At 40.1% G+C, this 18,605-nt stretch overlaps 1 protein-coding gene and 1 pseudogene across 5 annotated transcripts in view; one reads left to right on the top strand and one right to left on the bottom strand.

The window, feature by feature from the left end:
* The window catches only part of TTC27 (tetratricopeptide repeat domain 27), a 198,691-nt gene that overhangs the window by 71,978 nt on the left and 108,108 nt on the right, over positions 1-18,605 (top strand). For all 4 annotated transcript variants that reach the window (XM_078349511.1, XM_035272835.3, XM_078349512.1 and 1 more), the window contains one exon: positions 3,021-3,134. In XM_078349511.1, coding sequence (XP_078205637.1) covers positions 3,021-3,134 — 114 coding nt within the window. The remainder of the gene's footprint in view (positions 1-3,020; positions 3,135-18,605) is intronic.
* Positions 12,021-13,639, bottom strand: LOC103791737 (adenylate kinase 2, mitochondrial pseudogene; annotated as a pseudogene). Its single transcript, XR_013526673.1, has one exon. The product of XR_013526673.1 is annotated as an adenylate kinase 2, mitochondrial pseudogene (transcript).

The raw sequence follows: 18,605 nt of genomic DNA, 5'->3' as shown, positions 1-18,605 counted from the left end.
CATGGGATTACAGATGATAATCCCTTTACTAAGGTGAAAAGAAAAAGAAGGCAGTGATGCGACCCATTGTGGGTAGTGAAATCAGTTTTGCACGTTTACCTGAGAAAAGTTCTTTCCTTTGAAAATTATTATTATTATTTTTTTGAGATGGAGTTACGCTCTTGTTCCTCAGACTGGATTGCAGTGGTGCGATCTTGGCTCACTGCAACCCCCACCTCCCAGACTCAAGCAATTCTCCTGCCTCAGCCTCCTGAGTAGTTGGGATTACAGGCACCTGCAACCATGCCCGGCTAATTTTGTGTATTTTTAGTACAGATCCGATTTCATCCCATTGGCCAGGCTGGTCTTGAACACCTGACCTCAGATGATCTACCTGCCTCAGCCTCCCAAACTGCTGGATTACAGGCCTGAGCCACATGCCTTGCCTGAAAATTCTTGAGATCACATTTTATAATAAAATCTGACAAGTAGTGTTACACATTTTAAAGAATTAGTTTTTTAATGTCTTCTCTTTTGTCATTCATAGTTTTATCAGACCATATGCACCTATTTATGTTGGTAAATTCATTCTTTTTGTAGATTTAAGTTAATGGAGGCCAAATAGATAAGGTTATACATTAATCTTATAAATCGTATTTCAAGGGGATAAAAATACTTAATTTGCAAAGTCAGTTATAGAAGAATAAGATTAGAATGTATGTTTTATGGGGGCAGGGACCCTGTCTGTTTTGTTATTCTGTCCTTAGGGCCTAGTACACACTGCCATGTAGGGAGTTGGTACGCAAGTGAATTAATAAACGAATTTCACTAAGGTTCCATTCTTTTTTTTTTTTTTTTGAGACAAGAGTCTCGCTCTGTTGCCAGGCACCAGGCTGGAATGCAGTGACATGGTCTCAGCTCACTGCAACCTCCGCCTCCTGGGTTCAAGCAGTTCTCCTGTCTCAGCCTCCCAAGTAGCTGGGACTATAGGCACATGCTACAATGCCCAGCTAATTTTTGTATTTTTAGTGGAGACGGGTTTCACCATGTTGGCCAGGATGGTCTTGATCTCTTGACCTTGTGAACCACCCGCCTTAGCCTCCCAAAGTGCTGGGATTACAGGCGTGAGCCACTGTGCCTGGCCGGTTCCATTCTTTTGAATCTCCTCTCTTATTCATGTATTCTTTGTGTACTCCTCTTCCTTCGCCATCTCCAAGGGTCTTTACTGAGTCCTCTTTTTACATTACTCTACTTTCTAATGTTTCCTTGATAGTGTTATCCATGTCCAGGAAGTAATCATATCTTAATTTAGGTATTTAAATGACACAAGTTTATTTGGATAGAATGTTATAAAATAACATAAAGGTGTTCTGAGGCTTAGGATGCTAAGGGTTAGTACCAGCTTTTGCCATTAATAAAGGTGTGACATTGAGCAGGTGATTTAACCTGTTGGTGCTTCATTTTCCTCTTAATTGTAAGGAGGTTGGTCTAGATTAGAGGTTAAAAATTCAAATGTCGGCCAGGCGCAGTGGCTCACGCCTATAATCTCAGCACTTTGGGAGGCTGAGGCAGGTGGATCACAAGGTCAAGAGATCGAGACCATCCTGGTCAACAAGGTGAAACCCCGTCTCTACTAAAAAAAATACAAAAATTAGCAGGGCGTGGTGGTGCGCACCTGTAGTCCCAGCTACTTGGGAGGCTGAGGCAGGAGAATTGCCTGAACCCAGAAGGCGGAGGTTGCGGCAAGCCGAGATCGTGCCACTGCACTCCAGTCTGGGTAACAGCAGCGAAACTCCATCTCAAAAAGTAAAAAATAAAATAAAAAAAAATTCAAATGTCTGTAGGAGTCAGGCAGGTAATACAAATGAGTGAACTGAACTGTAAGGAGTTATAGGCCGAAGGACTTCTTGCTAACCTTTAATGAGAGTTTGGAGTTATGAATGAGTTTGCTAAAAGGCAAATGCTTATTTTATCTTAGCCTAATAATTCTTAAAGTTGGCTACACTTGAGAATTACCTGAGGGATATTTTAAAAAACACTGATGTCAGCCTGGGCAACATAGGGAGATCCTGCCTCTACAAAAATAAAATAAATTAGCCAGGCATGGTGGTGCAGGCCTGTGGTCCAAGCTACTTTGGTAGCTGAGGTGGGAGGATTGCATGAGCCCCGGAAGTCGAAGCTGTAGCTTGCTGCGATCATGCCACCGCACTCGAGCCTCGGTGGCAGAGTGAGACTCTGTCTCAAAAATAAAACAGCCACCTAAGCTGACGCCCAGATCCTGCTCTCAGAGATCTGATGTACCTTTAAAAACCAAGCTTCCCAGGTGCCCCTAATGAGTAGTGAGATTTTTCAGTAATTGTACTCTAAGATGTTTTCCACCTGACTTTTTGAAAGAAGAGAAGGACCAAGGATGGCATCAACTTCCAGATAAATAAACAGGTCTTTCTCCTTTATTTGTAGTAATCTTTACTGAAAGTAATTGTTGTGAATGATCACCCAGAGACAATATCAAATTCCATGTTGTCATCAAAGAGAGTTTAAATTGTGCTGATTATACCAAGCAGACCCTGTTTATCATATTGCATTTTGTCCTTGTTTTCACTTATGCAGTACTTTCACTTTGTTTCCCACTACATTTGTGATCATATTGGATGGTTTCTACTATATTCTCTGAGTGATGGTGGTCACAGCTTTTTCTGGGGTTAGGTTTCAGTATGTTTCAGTACGTGCATATTTGGTTTTGACATAGGCCAGTTTTTGTTAAGAGGCCCCCTCTAGGAATGCATTTTCATTAAAATTGGAGACTCCCTACCCTAATGAATGCTAGAAAGCATTCTCATATGTTTTAGAATGATTTCTATAATACAAATTGAGAAAAAGAGGAAGAGAACTTTTAATCTTTGTACTGGGAAGATTTTCAAATCTGTGTTTAAGTGTACCCTGATATTTTTGGAAGAATTAGTTTTGTCCTATTCAGAATGGGATCACCTAGTTTATCTCTTTTCTCTGTTTTTTTTTTTCTTTCCTCCCCCTTCTATCAGTGTTTGCTTTCACAACCAAAGTTCTGGGCCATTCAGACATCAGCCTTGATCCTCCGGACAAAACTTGAGAGAGGAAGTACGCGTCGAGTGGAACGGGCAATGAGGCAGACACAGGTAGGAATTAACGTGGCAATTTGTGTGTTTCTTCCAACTCTCTAGTGCTATCAATAAGCATACATGTTTGTTATCAATAAAAGAATGAGATGGCTTATTTTTTACTCAAATAATTTGTTAATGTTTAAAGAATAAGTTCTATAATTTAATTTATTGGTTCCAAAGCTGAGCCCTGTGACTTAGCAGCTCTGTGAACTCAGTATTTAAAATCTCATTTTCATCACCTGTAAGACAGGTTAATAATAGTAGCACTTAGGCTGGCGACTCACTCCTATCATCCCAGCACTTTGGCAGGCCGACATGGGTGGATCACGAGGTCTGGAATTTGAGACCAGCCTGGCCAACATGGCGAAACCCCATCTCTACTAAAAATACAAAAATTAGCTGGGCATGATGGTGGGCACTTGTAATACCAGCTCAGGAGGCTGAGGCAGGAGAATCGCTTGAACCCAGGAGGCGTAGGTTGCAGTGAGCCAAGATCGTGCCACTGCACTCCAGCCTGGGTGACAAGAGCAAGACTCCATCTCAAAGTAATAATAATAATAGCACTTACAGGTTTATGGTGAGCATTAACAGAGACAATATAATTAATAAATAAAGATATGCAGCTTCATAGGTATGGGTTGTATAAAGAAATAAAATTCATCATGTTGCAAAAATATTCACTAATGAACTAACGACATGTAAGATTAATCCATATTCAGGTACTGTTCTTCATTTAATGCTAAAGTTTATTCCTATCCAATGAGTCAATAACATTTAGTCTCTTTTACACGTTTTCTCATAAACTATCCGTGATGCAAATTTATTACCAAGAAAAATGGAAAATCTTACAATAGATGTAGGATTTTATAACATCAATGTCTTAGTCTCTACAACAAGATACCTGAGACTAGGTAATTTATAAAGAATTGAAATATTTTCTCACAGTTCTGAAGGCTGGAAAATCTAAGATGAAGGTGCTGGCAGGCTCGGTGTCTGATAAAGCCTCGTTGCTCGTGGATGGCACTGTCTACTCAAATAATTTGTTTATTATTTCTCACCATGTGATTCACTGTCTAGGTTTTCTCATTTGACGGAAGAGTGGAAGAGAGTGAACCCATCCCTCTGCACTATTTTATAAGGGCCCTAGTCCTGCTTATGAGGGCTCTTCCCTCAGGACTTAATTTTATTTCCTAAACATCCTACCTCCTAATAGTTTCATATTGGCCATTAAGTTTCAACATACATATTTTGGAGGACACATTCAGACTAAAGTAATAATGAAAATGATTTTTAACTTTATTTTTTGACACAGAGTCTTGCTTTGTTGCCCAGGGTGGAGTGCAGTGGCACGGTCTCAGTTCACTGCAATCTCTGTCTCCCAGGTTCAAGCAATTATTATGCCTCAGCCTTCCACGTAGCCAGGATTACAGGCGTGTGCCACCATGCCCAGCTAATTTTTGTATTTTTAGTAGATACCACGGTTTCACCATGTTGGCCAGGCGGGCCTCGAACTCCTGGCCTCCAGTGATCTGCCTGCCTCTGCCTCCCAAAGTGCTGGGATTACAGGAATGAGCTGCCATGCCTGGCCAAAAGTTTATTTTTTTTTTAATAAAAATTTCAAACCTGTGTAAAAGTCATAAGAACAGCACAAAGAATTCTCATATATCCTTCACTATGAGAGCCTGTTTAGGCTTTATCAACTTGTCCTCATGGCATCCTTTGTAGCACAGGGATCCGAGCACAGCATTTCACTGTCGTGTCCTTTCAGACTCCTTTATTCCAGAACAATTCCTAGTCCTTTTTTGACCTTGATGGGTTTGGTGTTTTTGAAGATTATTGGCTAGTTGCTTTGGAAACTGCCCTTCAGTTTGAGTTTGTCTGATGTTTCCTCATGATTTAATTCAGGTCATACAATTTTGGCTGAATATTACAGAAACGTTGTTGCACTCTTCTCCCCTCAGGTGGCACATGATGTTCACTTATCCTGTCACTGGGAATATTATTTGATCATTCAGTAAGCTCATGAGATTTATCCCCAAGTAAAGTTACTCTTTTCCCATTGTAATTAATAAACATTTTCAGGGAGTGATATAGTTTGAGTATTTGTCCCCTCCAAATATCTTGTTGAAATGTGATTCCCATTGTTGGAGATGGGGTCTGGTGGGAGGTGTTGGGGTCATAGGGAGCAGACCACTCATGAATGTTCTAGTGCCCTCCCCACAGTACTAAGTGACTTCTCCCTCTGTTAGCTTATGTGAGAGCTTGTTTGAGAGAGCCTGGCTTCTCTTTTGCTTCCTTTCTTGCCATGTGATCCACTTGCTTCCCTTCCCTTTTGCCATGATTAAAAGAAGCTTCCTAAGGCTTCATCAGAAGCCAAAGTACCATGCTTGTACAGACTGAAGAGCTGTGAGCCAAATTAACATCTTTTCTTTATAAATTACCAAGCCTTAGGAATATTACTACTTCTTTATAGCAACACAATGCAGACTAACACAGGGAGTTATTTTGAACCCATCCTGTTTGTCATCCAACTTTCACCTACTGGTTTTACCATTTATTCTTTTGTTTTAAAATTTTTTTTAATTTATTTTTTTACTTTCCACTATACTAATGAGGAGGTTTTAGCATTTTAAAAAATGTATGTATTTATTCATTTATTTCTTCTTAGAGCAGGATCTTACTCTGTTGCCCAGGTTGGAGTGCTGTGGTGCCATCGTTGCTCTCTGCAGCCTTCATCTCCTGTCTCAGCCCTCAGACTTACCACTAGTTAGGGTTACAGGTGCATGCTGCTGTGCCTGGATAGTTTTTTAATTTGTGAAATGGGTGGGGGGACTCCCTATGTTGTCCAGGCTGGTCTCGAACTCCTGAACTCCAGCAGTTCTCCTGCCTTGGCCTCCCAAAGTGCTGGGAGTACAGGTGGGAGCCACTGTGCCCAGCCTGATTTTATTATTTATTGATGTATCTTCTCTGTGTAAGTTAGCATTGTGTATTGCCAAGTGGTAATTTTCTAATTTCATGATTATTTAATAATTTTTTTTTTTTTTTTTTTTGAGATGGAGTTTCACTCTTGTCACCCAAGCTGGAGTGCAGCGGTGCAATTGGCTCACTGCAACTTCTGCCTCCCTGGTTCAAGTAATTCTCATGCCTCACCCTCCTGAGTAGCTAGGATTACAGACATGCACAACCATGCCCAGCTAATTTTGTATTTTTAGTAGAGATAGGCTTTCACCATATTGGCCAGGCTGGTCTTGAACTCCTGATCTCAGGTGATCCACCTGCCTTGGCTTCTCAAAGTGCTGGGATTACAGGCACGAGCCACCATACCCAGGCCCCTTCTTTATTTTTGTAATAGAACCTCCTGAATGTTATCCAGGCACATGACTTCTTGTCCTCCTTTGCAGATAGGAGAGGCCAGGTGACTAAGTTGTGAACAGTAGGATGTGGATGAAGTGATATGTACCACTTCTGGGTCATACCCTAAAAAAGGAATGTGTGCTCTCCTGGCACTTTGTCCTTTCCTGTTGGCTGAGAAATCAGGAAAACTGGGCTGCCAGCTTAGACCATAGGTGTTTTGAAGGTCCCGAGCCCTTTTAAAGCAGTTCTCAGCCACTCATTGTTTTAGTCTATTTTCTGCAGTGATAACAAGATGCCACAGACTGGGTAATTTATAAAGAAAAGAAATTTAATTCTTATAGTTCTGGAGATTGGGAAGCCCCAGAGCATGGTGCCAGCATGTGATGAGGGTCATCCCCTGGCAGAAGGGTAGAAGGCAAAAGCAGTACACGCAAGAGAGAGCTTGCTTTGACAACGAAGCCATTTCCACGGTAATTAACCCATTCCCATGGTAGCAGCATTAATCCATTGCTGAGGGTAGAGCCCCTACCTCCCACCACTATTGCATCAGGCACCAAGTTGCCAACACGTAAACCTTTAGAGGACACATTCAAACTATAGCACTGTTGAATTTATAAATGAAACAGAAACAAAATTCTGTCTTGCTCAAGTGTACTTTTTGATGTCTTTGTTACAGCAGTTTAGCCTATATCCTAATTAATATTCCCTTATTACAAAGTTTAAAAAAAAACTAATGAGGAACATTTTATTAATTTCAAGAACTAAGAATATTTCTGACGGCCACCTCACTAAGTTTAGGTCACTCTATTGATGCTTCTTGGAAATACAAATATTATTCCTTAGGTTTTATACATTTCATAGCTCTGTCCACTGAGAGGACCTAGAAGCATTTACACCTCAGTAGCAACAAGCATGTCTAATACCAGATTTTGTTTTTTAAATATCATTCTTCAATAATAGGAAACAGAGCTCCTTGGATAGATGCCTGGTTTTAGGATTGGGGCAGCTGGAGCAGGAAAAATGATGAGCCTGGAACATCTTGTAGTGCCAGAAAGTGAGGTAGTATTCAACAAGGGAGAAAAGGAAAAAGAAATGAGGCATGTCAAAAGGACACAGAAGCTAATCTAAAGGGAGCCCACTGGTCACAGCTAGAACAATTAATAAATTGAATAGTACGGTTGACCCTTGAACAACTGCTTTGAACTGTACAGGTTCGCTTATATATGGGTTTTCTTCTGCCTCTGTTATCCGTGAGACAGCAAGGCCAATTCCTCCTTTTGCTGCTCCTCCTCAGTCTACTCAATGTTAAGACAATGATGGGGAAGACCTTTATTTAAGGAAATACACATAATACATTTTTTTACATTATGGAAAGCAGTTTAAGTGTCTGTTGTTAAAGCTTCAGCCTTCTTTTTTTGTTTGTTTTTGAGATGGGGGTCTCGCTCTCTCATCCACACTAGAGTGCACTGGTGTGATTTCGGCTCACTGAAACCTCTACCTCCCGAGTTCAAGTGATTCTCCCATCTCAGCCTCCCAAGTAACTGGGGCTACAGGCATGCACCACTGGCTTAATTTTTTGCAGTTTTAGTAGAGCTGGGGTTTCACCATGTTGGCCCGGCTGGTTTTGGCATCTGAGTAGAAATAGTGCTGGACTACATTCACTTTCTGATGAAGGACATTGACTTAGAAATAATTTGCCTTTTATCCATCTCTTTCAGTAACTTTGGCATATAAAATAATTAGGTCAGCATTCATTTTTCTTTTATAGCAGCACATTAAACCAAAGAAGTGTAAAAGTAAATCTTTATGTGTTTATACGCATGTAGTTTTTCTTTTTCTTTCTTTTTTTTCTTTTTTGAGACAGTCTCACTCTGTCACCCAGGCTGGAAGGCAGTGGTGTGATCTTGACTCACTGCAACCTCTGCCTCTCAGGTTCAAGTGATTCTCCTACTTCAGCCTCCCGAGTAGTTGGGATTACAGGCACATGCCACCACACCCAGCTAATTTTGGTATTTTTAGTAGAGACAGGTTTCACCATGTTGGCCAGGCTAGTCTTGAACTCCTGACCTCAAGTGATCTGCCTCCCATGCTTGGATTACAGTCATGAGCCACCATGCCTGGCCTGTATGTATCTTTTCAATCACAAATCTGCATTTGTGAAGATTATGTTTTCAGATATCAAATAAAAGGCATGCATTTTGAGTGGAAAACATAAATTTAAAAGGAGAGTCAAGGCGGGGTGCTGTGGCTGATGTCTGTAACCCTATCACTTTGGGAGGCCGGGGCAGGTGGATCACTTGAGGTCAGGAGTTCAAAACCAGCCTGGCCAAGATGGTGAAACCCTGTCTCTAGTAAAAATACAAAACAATTAACCAGGTGTGGTGGTGGGTATCTATATAATCTCAGCTACTCAAGAGGCTGAGGCAGGAGAATCGCTTGAACCTGTGAGGCCGAGGTTGCAATGAGCCAAGATTGTGCCACTGCACTCCAGCCTCCTGGGCAACAGAGTGAGACTCTATCTCACAAAAAAGAAGAGTCAAATTGCCGTGCTCTGGCATTTTACCTTTGCATTGGCCTTACTGTATTTGGGGTCCGTTTATTTTGCCATTCAAATGCTGCTTTATCAAGAGAGTTGCATAGCTCACTACCTGTAGAACAGCATTGGAGAGCTGTTATTTCTGCCTCCGCAGGGTGGTACTGTAGAAAATTCTCTTTACTTCCCCAACCAAGAAATTTTGGAAATTAGTCAGACCATGTGACAGCATGAATGTACAATTTGTCTACGTTTCTGTCAATGTTGAGGCATTTAGCTCATAATCTGAACTTCTGCCAATTCCTTTGATTCAGAATTTGATATAACTTTGTTTGTTGAAGTTACTGCATCCCTGAAGAGTAAGAGGAAAATGATTTTAAAATTACATGTATATATTAAGACAATGTTGTGTTTTTTAAAAATTATGTTTAGTTTCTATGAAAATCTGTTCCCTTCTATGGCAGTATAAAGTGATAAAATGATAAACTGTTAAAACTTGAGGAAAAGGCTGGGCATGGTGCCTCACGACTGTAATCCCAGCACTTTGGGGTGTGGAGATGGGTGAATCAACTGAGGTCAGGAGGTTGAGACCAGCCTGACCAATATCGTGAAATCTCGTCTCTTCTAAAAATACAAAAATTAGTGGGGCATGATGGAAGGCACCTGTAATCCCAGCTACTCAGGAGGCTGAGGCAGGAGAATCACTTGAACCCAGGAGGCAGAGGTTGTAGTGAGCCAAGATCGTGTCACCACAGTCCAGCCCAGGTGACAGAATGAGACTCCACCTCAAAAAAAGAAGACTTGAGGACAAATAAGCTAGAAAGGATCCTTAGGGAAAAGTTTAATCTTGTTCTAGTATGTGTTAAGGAAATGCAGGTGTGATGAAGTCAGGCGACTTGCCCCAGTTTGTCTGGCTAGTTAGTAACACTCTGGACTACACAGACTTACACAGTTGTAGGCAGTTACACTGAAGGCTTCAACGGCAAGTCCTAAAGAATGGCAGATTTGGAAGGGATCTCTAAGTGAAACATACCAAACTTGAAAAGAAAATGTTTCATTACACCTAAAGGTAAATAAATCATGATTATAAGATCTGCAGAAGGAACTCCAAGTTGTGGACAGTCTATTAAAAACATCCTGTCTTCTGAAATTATTTTAGGCTGAAGTTTTTTTTTTTTTTAATTGCGTGTTCAAGGCAGTGGTGATGTTAGTGACAATAAGAAAGTAATGTTTATGGAAACTATTTTAATGTCTGATTCAGAAGCTGCTTGAAATCAAATAAGATTATATTTATCAGTTATCATTTGTACCCTGCTCTTCTACCAGTGGAGTATAAAATAGTGTTCTTTATCATTATTCAGCCTTTCCTTCCCCATCTAATCTAAGTTTTATTTTTCACGAGGCAGAGTCTTATTTTGTCACCCAGGCTGGAGTGCAATAGCATGATCTCAGGACTGCATCCTCTGCCTCCTGGGCTCACAAGATTCTCCTGTTTAGCCTCCCAAATAACTGCAGCTACAGGTGTGCACCATATGTCTGTCTGATTTTTGTATTTTTCACAGAGACAAGGTTTCACCACATTACCCAGGCTGGTCCTGAGCTCCTGGGCTTAAGCCATCCACCTTCCTTCGCCTCCCACAGTGTTGGGATTATAGACATGAGACACTGCGCCCAGCCGCAAATTCTTATATTCAACATTTTATCATAAAATCACATCTTTTTCTTTTATATGCTGTGGTATGTGCTTTCCCCAAAGTTGATGTGTGGGAAATTTAATCCCCAATGCAACGGTATTGAGAAATGGCATCTTTTAAGAGGTGATTAGGTCATGAGGGCTCTGCCCTCATTAATGGATTAATGCCAGTGTTTCAGGAGTGGGTTCCTGATAAAAGAGTGAGTCTGGCTTCCTTCCCTCTGTCTCTCTTGTTCTCCCTTGGCCTATTGTGCTTCTGTCGTGGGATGATGCAGCAAGAAGGCCTTTTCCAGATGCAGCCCCTTCCATCTTAGACTTCCCCATCTCCAGAACTATAAGAAATAAAATCTGTGCTCATTAGAGGTAACCCAATCCTAATATTATGTTGCAGCAACACAAAGGGGCTAAAACATTTTATAATCCGAATGTGAAGCAAATCAATGGAAACTACATACATTCAAAGGGACCATCTTATTTATGTCCAAACCAAAACATTTTTGAAAAAAAATTGTGCAAACCAGATTTGCCATTGTCTTCTTTCATATTAAGCTCCTTTCACTTGGTGTTAGACAAACTCAGTTCAGTCTTCGGAGGTCAATGTTAGATTGTTCTATGTTTATTACGGAAATAATCTTGATAATGAATTTTGATTACTTGGTTATCTCTTATACCTGTTAATTTAAGTTGTGAAGGTCTGTTTCTGTCTAAGCAGTTGTGCCTCTGAAGATATTTGCCCAACAGGAATATTTTGCTTCCTCCCTGAATTTCTGGGAGGACATTGCATTGAATTGAAATTTGAGATTACTGCAGTTTTCTGTCACTGGAGTCTGTTTATTCTGCAGTTTGGCTTTCTTAACTGTGGTAATTAAGTCAGATTTCACAATTTTTAAATGACTTTTTTCATAGAATATTTGTTCTTTTTTTGACTTTTAGGCTCAGGGGTACATGTACAAGTTTGTTATGTAGGTAAATTGTGTGTCTCAGGGTTTTGATGTACAGATTATTTCATCACTGAGGTAATAAGCATAGTCCCTGATAGTAATTTTTCAGTCCTTACGCTCCTCCCACCCTCCACCCTCAAGTAGGCCAGTGTCTGTTTTTCTCTTCTTTGTGTCCATATGTCCCCAACGTTTAGCTCCCAGTTATAAGGGAGAGTAAGCACTATTTGGTTTTCTGCAGTTTTCATTGACTTAAGTTAATGGCTTCTGGCTCCATCTGTGTTGCTGTAAAGAACATGTTCTTGTTCTTTTTTATGATTGCATAGTATTCGTGGTATATATGCACTCCATTTTCTTTTTCTTCTTCTTTTTTTTTTTTTTTCCAAATTTTAACATATTTCATTGACTTAGGGCCAAAGAAGGCAGCATATAATCAGTTAAGAAAGACACCTCATTGAAAATAATACATCACAGTGCTGCTGAGTGATCCCAGTCACAGGATTTGAGAATGGAAAGGACAATCTTTGGATGATATAGCTTGGGACCTTTGCTCATTTATTTAAAAGTGTCCCTTCACACACTGCGGATAAAAGAAGGCAAGAACATAGGATTGTGGCATGTACTGGGTAGCTGGGAGAGGTTACTCATGAGAGTAGGTAGCCTGGTGAATCAGTGGTAGGTCAGGGGAAGGGAGTCAGCCTCCCTTTCCATTCCATTCCATTCTCTTTCCCCTTCCCTTGATTCCAGTAAGCTTGATTTGTTGATCCACCATCACCATGAAGGCACCTTATATCTCTTTCAAATGTGGAGATGGTTTTTTGATCTTATAGTGTGTGAAACCAGGGTCAGTAGTCAAAGTCTCCCTGTTCCAAGCTATAGGACAGACCGGACAATAATTTGATTTTCTGTACTCTTGGTCTGGAACCCATGGGGTTCTGAGATAAAAGCTGAGGTCTTAGAGCACTGGCTTTAAAAAATATTGTCACCAGTCCAGAGTAAATGAGAACCCGATTCCTTATAAATAATATTGTATCTCTCTATTTCTACCCCCACCCTCCAAGCATGGTGTTTTTTAAAAAATTAATTTTTCCCTTACCCTTTAAAAACTCCTACTTATGTATAAAAGAAACTGCCTCACTACAGTAACACTTTTGTTCTTCCAAGTATTCTTTTTGAGCCCCTCACCAGCCCTCCCTGACCACCCTTCCCTTCTGCCCAGCACCTAAGAGCAGGGATAATGCCGCAGGGTGATGAGCAGTGGTGCAGTCTCACCTGGCCTTCTGATACTAGGATGTGGCTTTGGAGAAGGCTGCTAGGATGCAGGCAAACATGACGTCAGGAGTCTGGTATGCATCGATGGCAGAGTGGATCCCCCGTTTCCTATAGTACTCTATGAGTGGGGTGGTTTGAGTGTGGTAAGCCTGCAGGCAGATTTTCAAGGCCTCCTCATTATCATATGATCGATGAATCAAGGGTTCCCCAGTGATGTCATCTTTCATGGGCTCCTTTGGGGGATTGAACTCCTCATGGTAAGAACGGCCGTTCTTGGGGTGAATCAGCCTTCCTGTGATTCTTTGGATCAGCAGAGAGTCTGGGATGCTGAATTCAATCACAGAATCAAGCCTCTCTTTCCTTTTCTCCATGAGGTCATCAAGCATTTCTGCCTGCCTCATGGTCTGAGGGAAGCCATCCAGAAGAAAACCATTTTTGCATAAAGGGGTCTCCAAATTCTTCTCAATGAGCTCCACTACCATTTCATCACTCATCAGTTTCCCAGCATCCATAGTTGCCTTCAGCTTTTTTCCCAGCTCTGAGCCAGAAGCCACCATGGCCCTCAGCATGTCCCCAGTAGCCAAATGGCAGACACAAAAGTTTTCAGCCAATTTGGGTGCCTGGGTGCCTTTACCCACCCCGGGAGGCCCCAGCAGCATGGCCCGGATACCTTTAGGGTACTCGGGTTCCGCCGCTGGCCCACTGGGAGCCATGTCCACGGAAGTCTCTCCTGGAGTCTCTCTCTGTCACCCAGGCTGGAGTGCGATGGCGCAGTCTCAGCTCACTGCAACCTCTGCCTCTCAGGTTCAAGCGATTCTCCTGCCTCAGCTTCCCTAGTAGCTGGGACTATAGGCACATACCACCATGCCTGGCTAATATTTGTATTTTTAGTAAAGACAGGGTTTTACCATGTTGGCCAGGCTGGTCTCGAACTCCTGACCTCAGGTGATTCACCTGCCTCAGCCTCCCAAAGTGTTGGTTGGGATTACAGGCATGAGCCACTGTGCCTGGCCTGCCTTATTTTCTTTATTTAATCTACTGTTGATGGGAATTTGGGTTGAGTTCATGCCTTTGCTATTGTGAATAGTGCCGTAATGAACACACACACATGTCTTTATGGTAGAATGATTTATAATCCTTTGGGTATATATGCAGTAATGGGATTGCTGAGTCTAATGGTAGTTCTGATTTAAGTTCTTTAGGAAATTGCCAAGCTGCATTCTACAATGTCTGAACTAATTTACATTCCTACCAGCAGTATATAAGTATTCCCTTTTTCCCACAACCTCTAGTTTGTTATTTTGTGACTTTTTGATAATACCCATTCTGACTGTTGTGAGATGGTATCTCATTGTGGTTTTGATTTGTATTTCTCAAATGATTAGTGATGTTAAGCATTTTTTATATGCATGTTGGCTGTGCACATGTCTTTTTTTGAAAAGTGACTGTTCATGTCCTTTGCCTCCTTTTTAATGGGGTTGTTTTTTGTTTAAGTTCCTTATGGATTCTGGATATCAGACCTTTGTCAGATGCATTTGCAAATATTTTCTCTCATTCTGTAGGTTGTCTGTTTACTCTATTGATTGTTTTGTGGTACAAAAGCTGTTTTATTTAATTTGGTCCCATTTGTCAATTATTGTTTTCATTGTGATTGCTTTTGGCATCTTTACCATGGAATCTTTGCCATTCCCTGTATCCAGAATGGTGTTTTCTAGGTTATCTTCCAGGTATTTTATAGTTTTTAGTTTTACATTTAAGTCTTTAATCCATCTTGGGTTGATTTTTGTATATGCGGTAAGGAAAGGGTCCAGTTTGAGTCTTTCGCATGTGGTTAGCCAGTTTTCCCAGTACCACTTATTTAATAAGAAGTCCTTTTCCCATCGGATGGTTGTAGGTGTGTGACCTAGCCTCTCTATTCTGTTCCATTGGTCTGTGTGTTTGTTTTTGTACCAGTAGCATGCTGTTTTGGTTTCTGTGGCCTTGTAGTATAGTTTGAAATATGATAATGTGGTTCCTCCAAATTTAGAACATCTGTTCTTGATACTGTAGTTGTATGCATGCTTTGAAGGAATGGGGATTTTTATCATGGTTAATTATGGAGGGAGCAAGACCCAAAATACCATAATTGTTACCATTGTAGAGATTACTGCTCCTGTGTGAGCTGAAACATTTCTCTTTAAAGTTGGTAGTCCTTTCTTTATATGGCCCTTGTGACCTATCTCATTAATGTCTATTACTGATTAAGTAATGAAACATGTCATAATGAAACCATTGATAGGAGGAATATTAGTCACAGTAATATACTGTCAGTATTTCGTTACACTGAGGCTTGTACTGGTGTTTGAATAATTTGAGAAAGAGGTTCCTTATGTCTGTTTTAAATATTGATGGAATTACCACACTCTGCAGGAATTAGATGTAACACCTGGACCAAGTCCATGGTCAGTAGTAGCAAAGTGTGTTTTGCTTTTTAAAACTATGTCACTGTACCTAATTGTTTTAATTATACAAATAATACTACTCATTATAAAAATGTAAGTAATATAGAAGTGGAAAGTAAAAAACAACAGCTTTCTTTTCCTCTTGCTTGCCTTCCAGTCTCAACAATTCGTACCTTCTAAACCTCTTTCTATGCGTAAGCGTAAATATACTTTCACGTAAGTGGGTTCATCCAGTCTTCATTGCTTTATATCTTTTTCCCTCTAAAAGTAACAGCTTGATCAACTCTGCATGCCAATATTTTTGAATCTAGCTCATTCATTTCAACAGCCATATGTCATTCTGTTAAATAGAAGTACTACAACTTAACCAATCTTCTATTTTCAAAAGTGTACTTTAATTAATATTTTATTTTTAAACTGCATATTAAAAATTTTAGTACTGCATATAATAAAAAAATTCAGTTCACTCAGAAGGATTTTAAATGAAAGATATAAATTCTTCCTCAATTCTTAGTTCATTTTTAGCTATTTCCTTTTTAATTATTATTCTATTGGTTTCCCTTATAACTTTAAATATTTACACTTTTTTAATATGTCTGTCTCTTGATTTGCCAACTTTTTAGATAGAATCTGTTGATTCCGCACTATGACTGAGGAAAAATTCAGCATACCTCTCATCTCCTCTTCCATTTTTATGTTATTTTTCAAATCTTCGGGATTGTTACTCTATATTCTGTTGGGTAATTTTTGTCATGTATGTTTTGTCTGTATGTTTTTGTTTCTTTTGGAGACAGGGTATTGCTCTGTTTTCCAGGCTGGTGTGCAGTGGTACACACATGGCTCACTGTGCAGCCTTGACCTTTTGGACTCAAGTGATCCTCCCACCTCTGCCTCCTCCATAGCAAGGACCATAGACACTTACCACCATGCCAGGCTGATGTTTAAGTTTTTTGTAGAGGCAGGGTCTTGTCATGTTGCCCAAGCTGGACTCATACTTCTAGGCTCAAGCAATCCTCTGGCCTTGACCTCCCAAAAATGTCAGGATTAGAGGTGTGAGCCACTACGCCTGGCCCAGATTTTTTTTTTTTTTTTTTTTTTTTTTGAGGCAGAGTCTTACTCTGTCACCCAGGCAGAGTGGAAAGCTTTCCTCGACCGAGTGGATCACAGGCAGTTTGAAATTGAGCGAGATCTCAGGCTAAGCAAAATGAAACCTTGATGTTATGGGCAAAATCAAGAGCAGCTTAATCCTGTTTACAGTGTGAGCTTTTTGTGCGTCTGTGAAATGTTTTCCAGTGTTTCTCATCAACTGTTTCCCAGCAAGGTCTTTTTTTTTCTACATTGAAGTTCTGTCCATATATCCTTAATCACAAATGGTTTCATTCACTTTACTTTTAAAAATTTGTCCTTATATGAATAAATAAAAGTTGGTCCTGTGGGGGGTGGGGGGAAAGGGTGTGAGCCACTAAGCCTGGCCCAGATTTTTTTTTTTTTTTTTTTTTGAGACAGTCTTACTCTGTCACCCAGGCTGTAGTGCAGTGGCATGATTATAGCTCGCTGCAACCTTGAACTCTTAGGCTCAAGTGATCCTCCTGCTTCAGCCCCCCACGTCCAACTAATTTTTAATTTTTTTGTTGAGACAGGCAGGGCCCTACTACATTGCCCAGGCTGATCTCAAACTTCTGACCTCAAGTGATACTCCCACTTCAGCCTCCCAAAGTGCTGGGATTACAGGTGTGAGCTACTGTGTCTAGCCTCTTTGTTGATTAAAAAAAAAATTCATTCCAATCTTAAAGCATTATAATTATGATTTTGTGAGTGTATTGATTCTTGATTATACACCAAATGGTGCGATTGGACTTATGGAGAAGGAAATGCAGTGTTCTGTGTCTAAGCATTTGCTACTTGAAGGAAGCTGTCACAAGAATCAAGGTCCAGGGGATTCTCCACTGATTTCTTTGTTGCTTTCTTTGCTGTAGGTCATGGTCATGCTCTTGCTATTGATCTTGACGTGTAACTATTTGTGTGAGTAGAAAATGCTTTGTGAAAAGTATTTTTCCATTGTAATTAGTAGTTTGGGTGTATAGAATTATAGTTGCAAAATCATTTTTTTCAGGCCTTTAAATGAACTCATTACCTTAATATCTTCTGTCATCCAAGTTTGCTAATACGTATGGTAGTCTGATTCTTGTCCTAAGTTCTTTCTTTTCTTCTTGTTTTGAAATTTTTAAAGAATTTTTTCTTTATTTTTGGAAGTCTGGATGTATCTAAATTTGACCATGGGCTCTGGAGTCATACTGCTTGGTTTCTGATCCCAGCACTACCATACAATTACTTGCTTATACCTTGGACAAGCTACTGAACCCCTCTGTGCCTCAGTTGCCTCACATATATAATGGAATAAATGGAGTTTTTATGAGCATTGTATGAGTTAATATTTAATCAGCATTTCAGATGGCAAGTGCTTAATAAATGTTAGTTGCGGAGCTGGGCACGATGGCTCACGCCTGTAATCCAGCACTTTGGAAGGCTAAGATGGGTGGATCACGAGGTCAAGAGATCAAGACTATCTTGGCCAACATGGTGACACCCTGTCTCTACTAAAAATACAAAAATTAGCTGGGCACGGTGGTGTGCACCTGTAGTCCCAGCTACTCCGGAGGCTGAGGCAGAATCGCTTGAACTGAGGAGGCAAAGTTTGCAGTGAGCCACTGCACTGCAGCCTGGTGACAGAGTGAGACTCCGTCTCAAATAATAATAATAGTAATAACAATAAATAAATGTTAGTTGCCAAAATTATTATTTCTCTTGCTGGAATATATATTGGATTATTTAAATATAAGCAATTATAGCTCCATAGATGAAACAATTTAATTATACTTTAATAATTATACTTTTTTCTTCATTCTTTAAAAATCTTCTTTATCTAATTCAGTTCTATATTTCGGAAATTTAGTAGAAATGTGTGGAGACCTTCCAGATGTATCTTCTGTGCCTCTTCTAAGCTTTTTGTCTTTTTGATTGATGTTATAGGAGATTTCTTCCACCTTTTCTCCTGTGTTACTAATTTTGACCATAAACCCAATTCCTAATATTTAGTCCATTCATAAAATTGTTTATTTTGGTAATTATTTTTAATTTCCAGTATGTATTTTTCAGATTGTCCTTTTGCATAATAGTCTTTTGTGTTTTAGAGGTACAATATCTCATTTAAATTTATTTGCACATTATTTATTAGAATTAAAAAAATTATTCTTG

Source organism: Callithrix jacchus, chromosome 14, assembly GCF_049354715.1.
Source record: "Callithrix jacchus isolate 240 chromosome 14, calJac240_pri, whole genome shotgun sequence".
NCBI lineage: Eukaryota > Metazoa > Chordata > Mammalia > Primates > Cebidae > Callithrix > Callithrix jacchus.
This window is presented reverse-complemented; position numbering and strand designations above follow the sequence as displayed.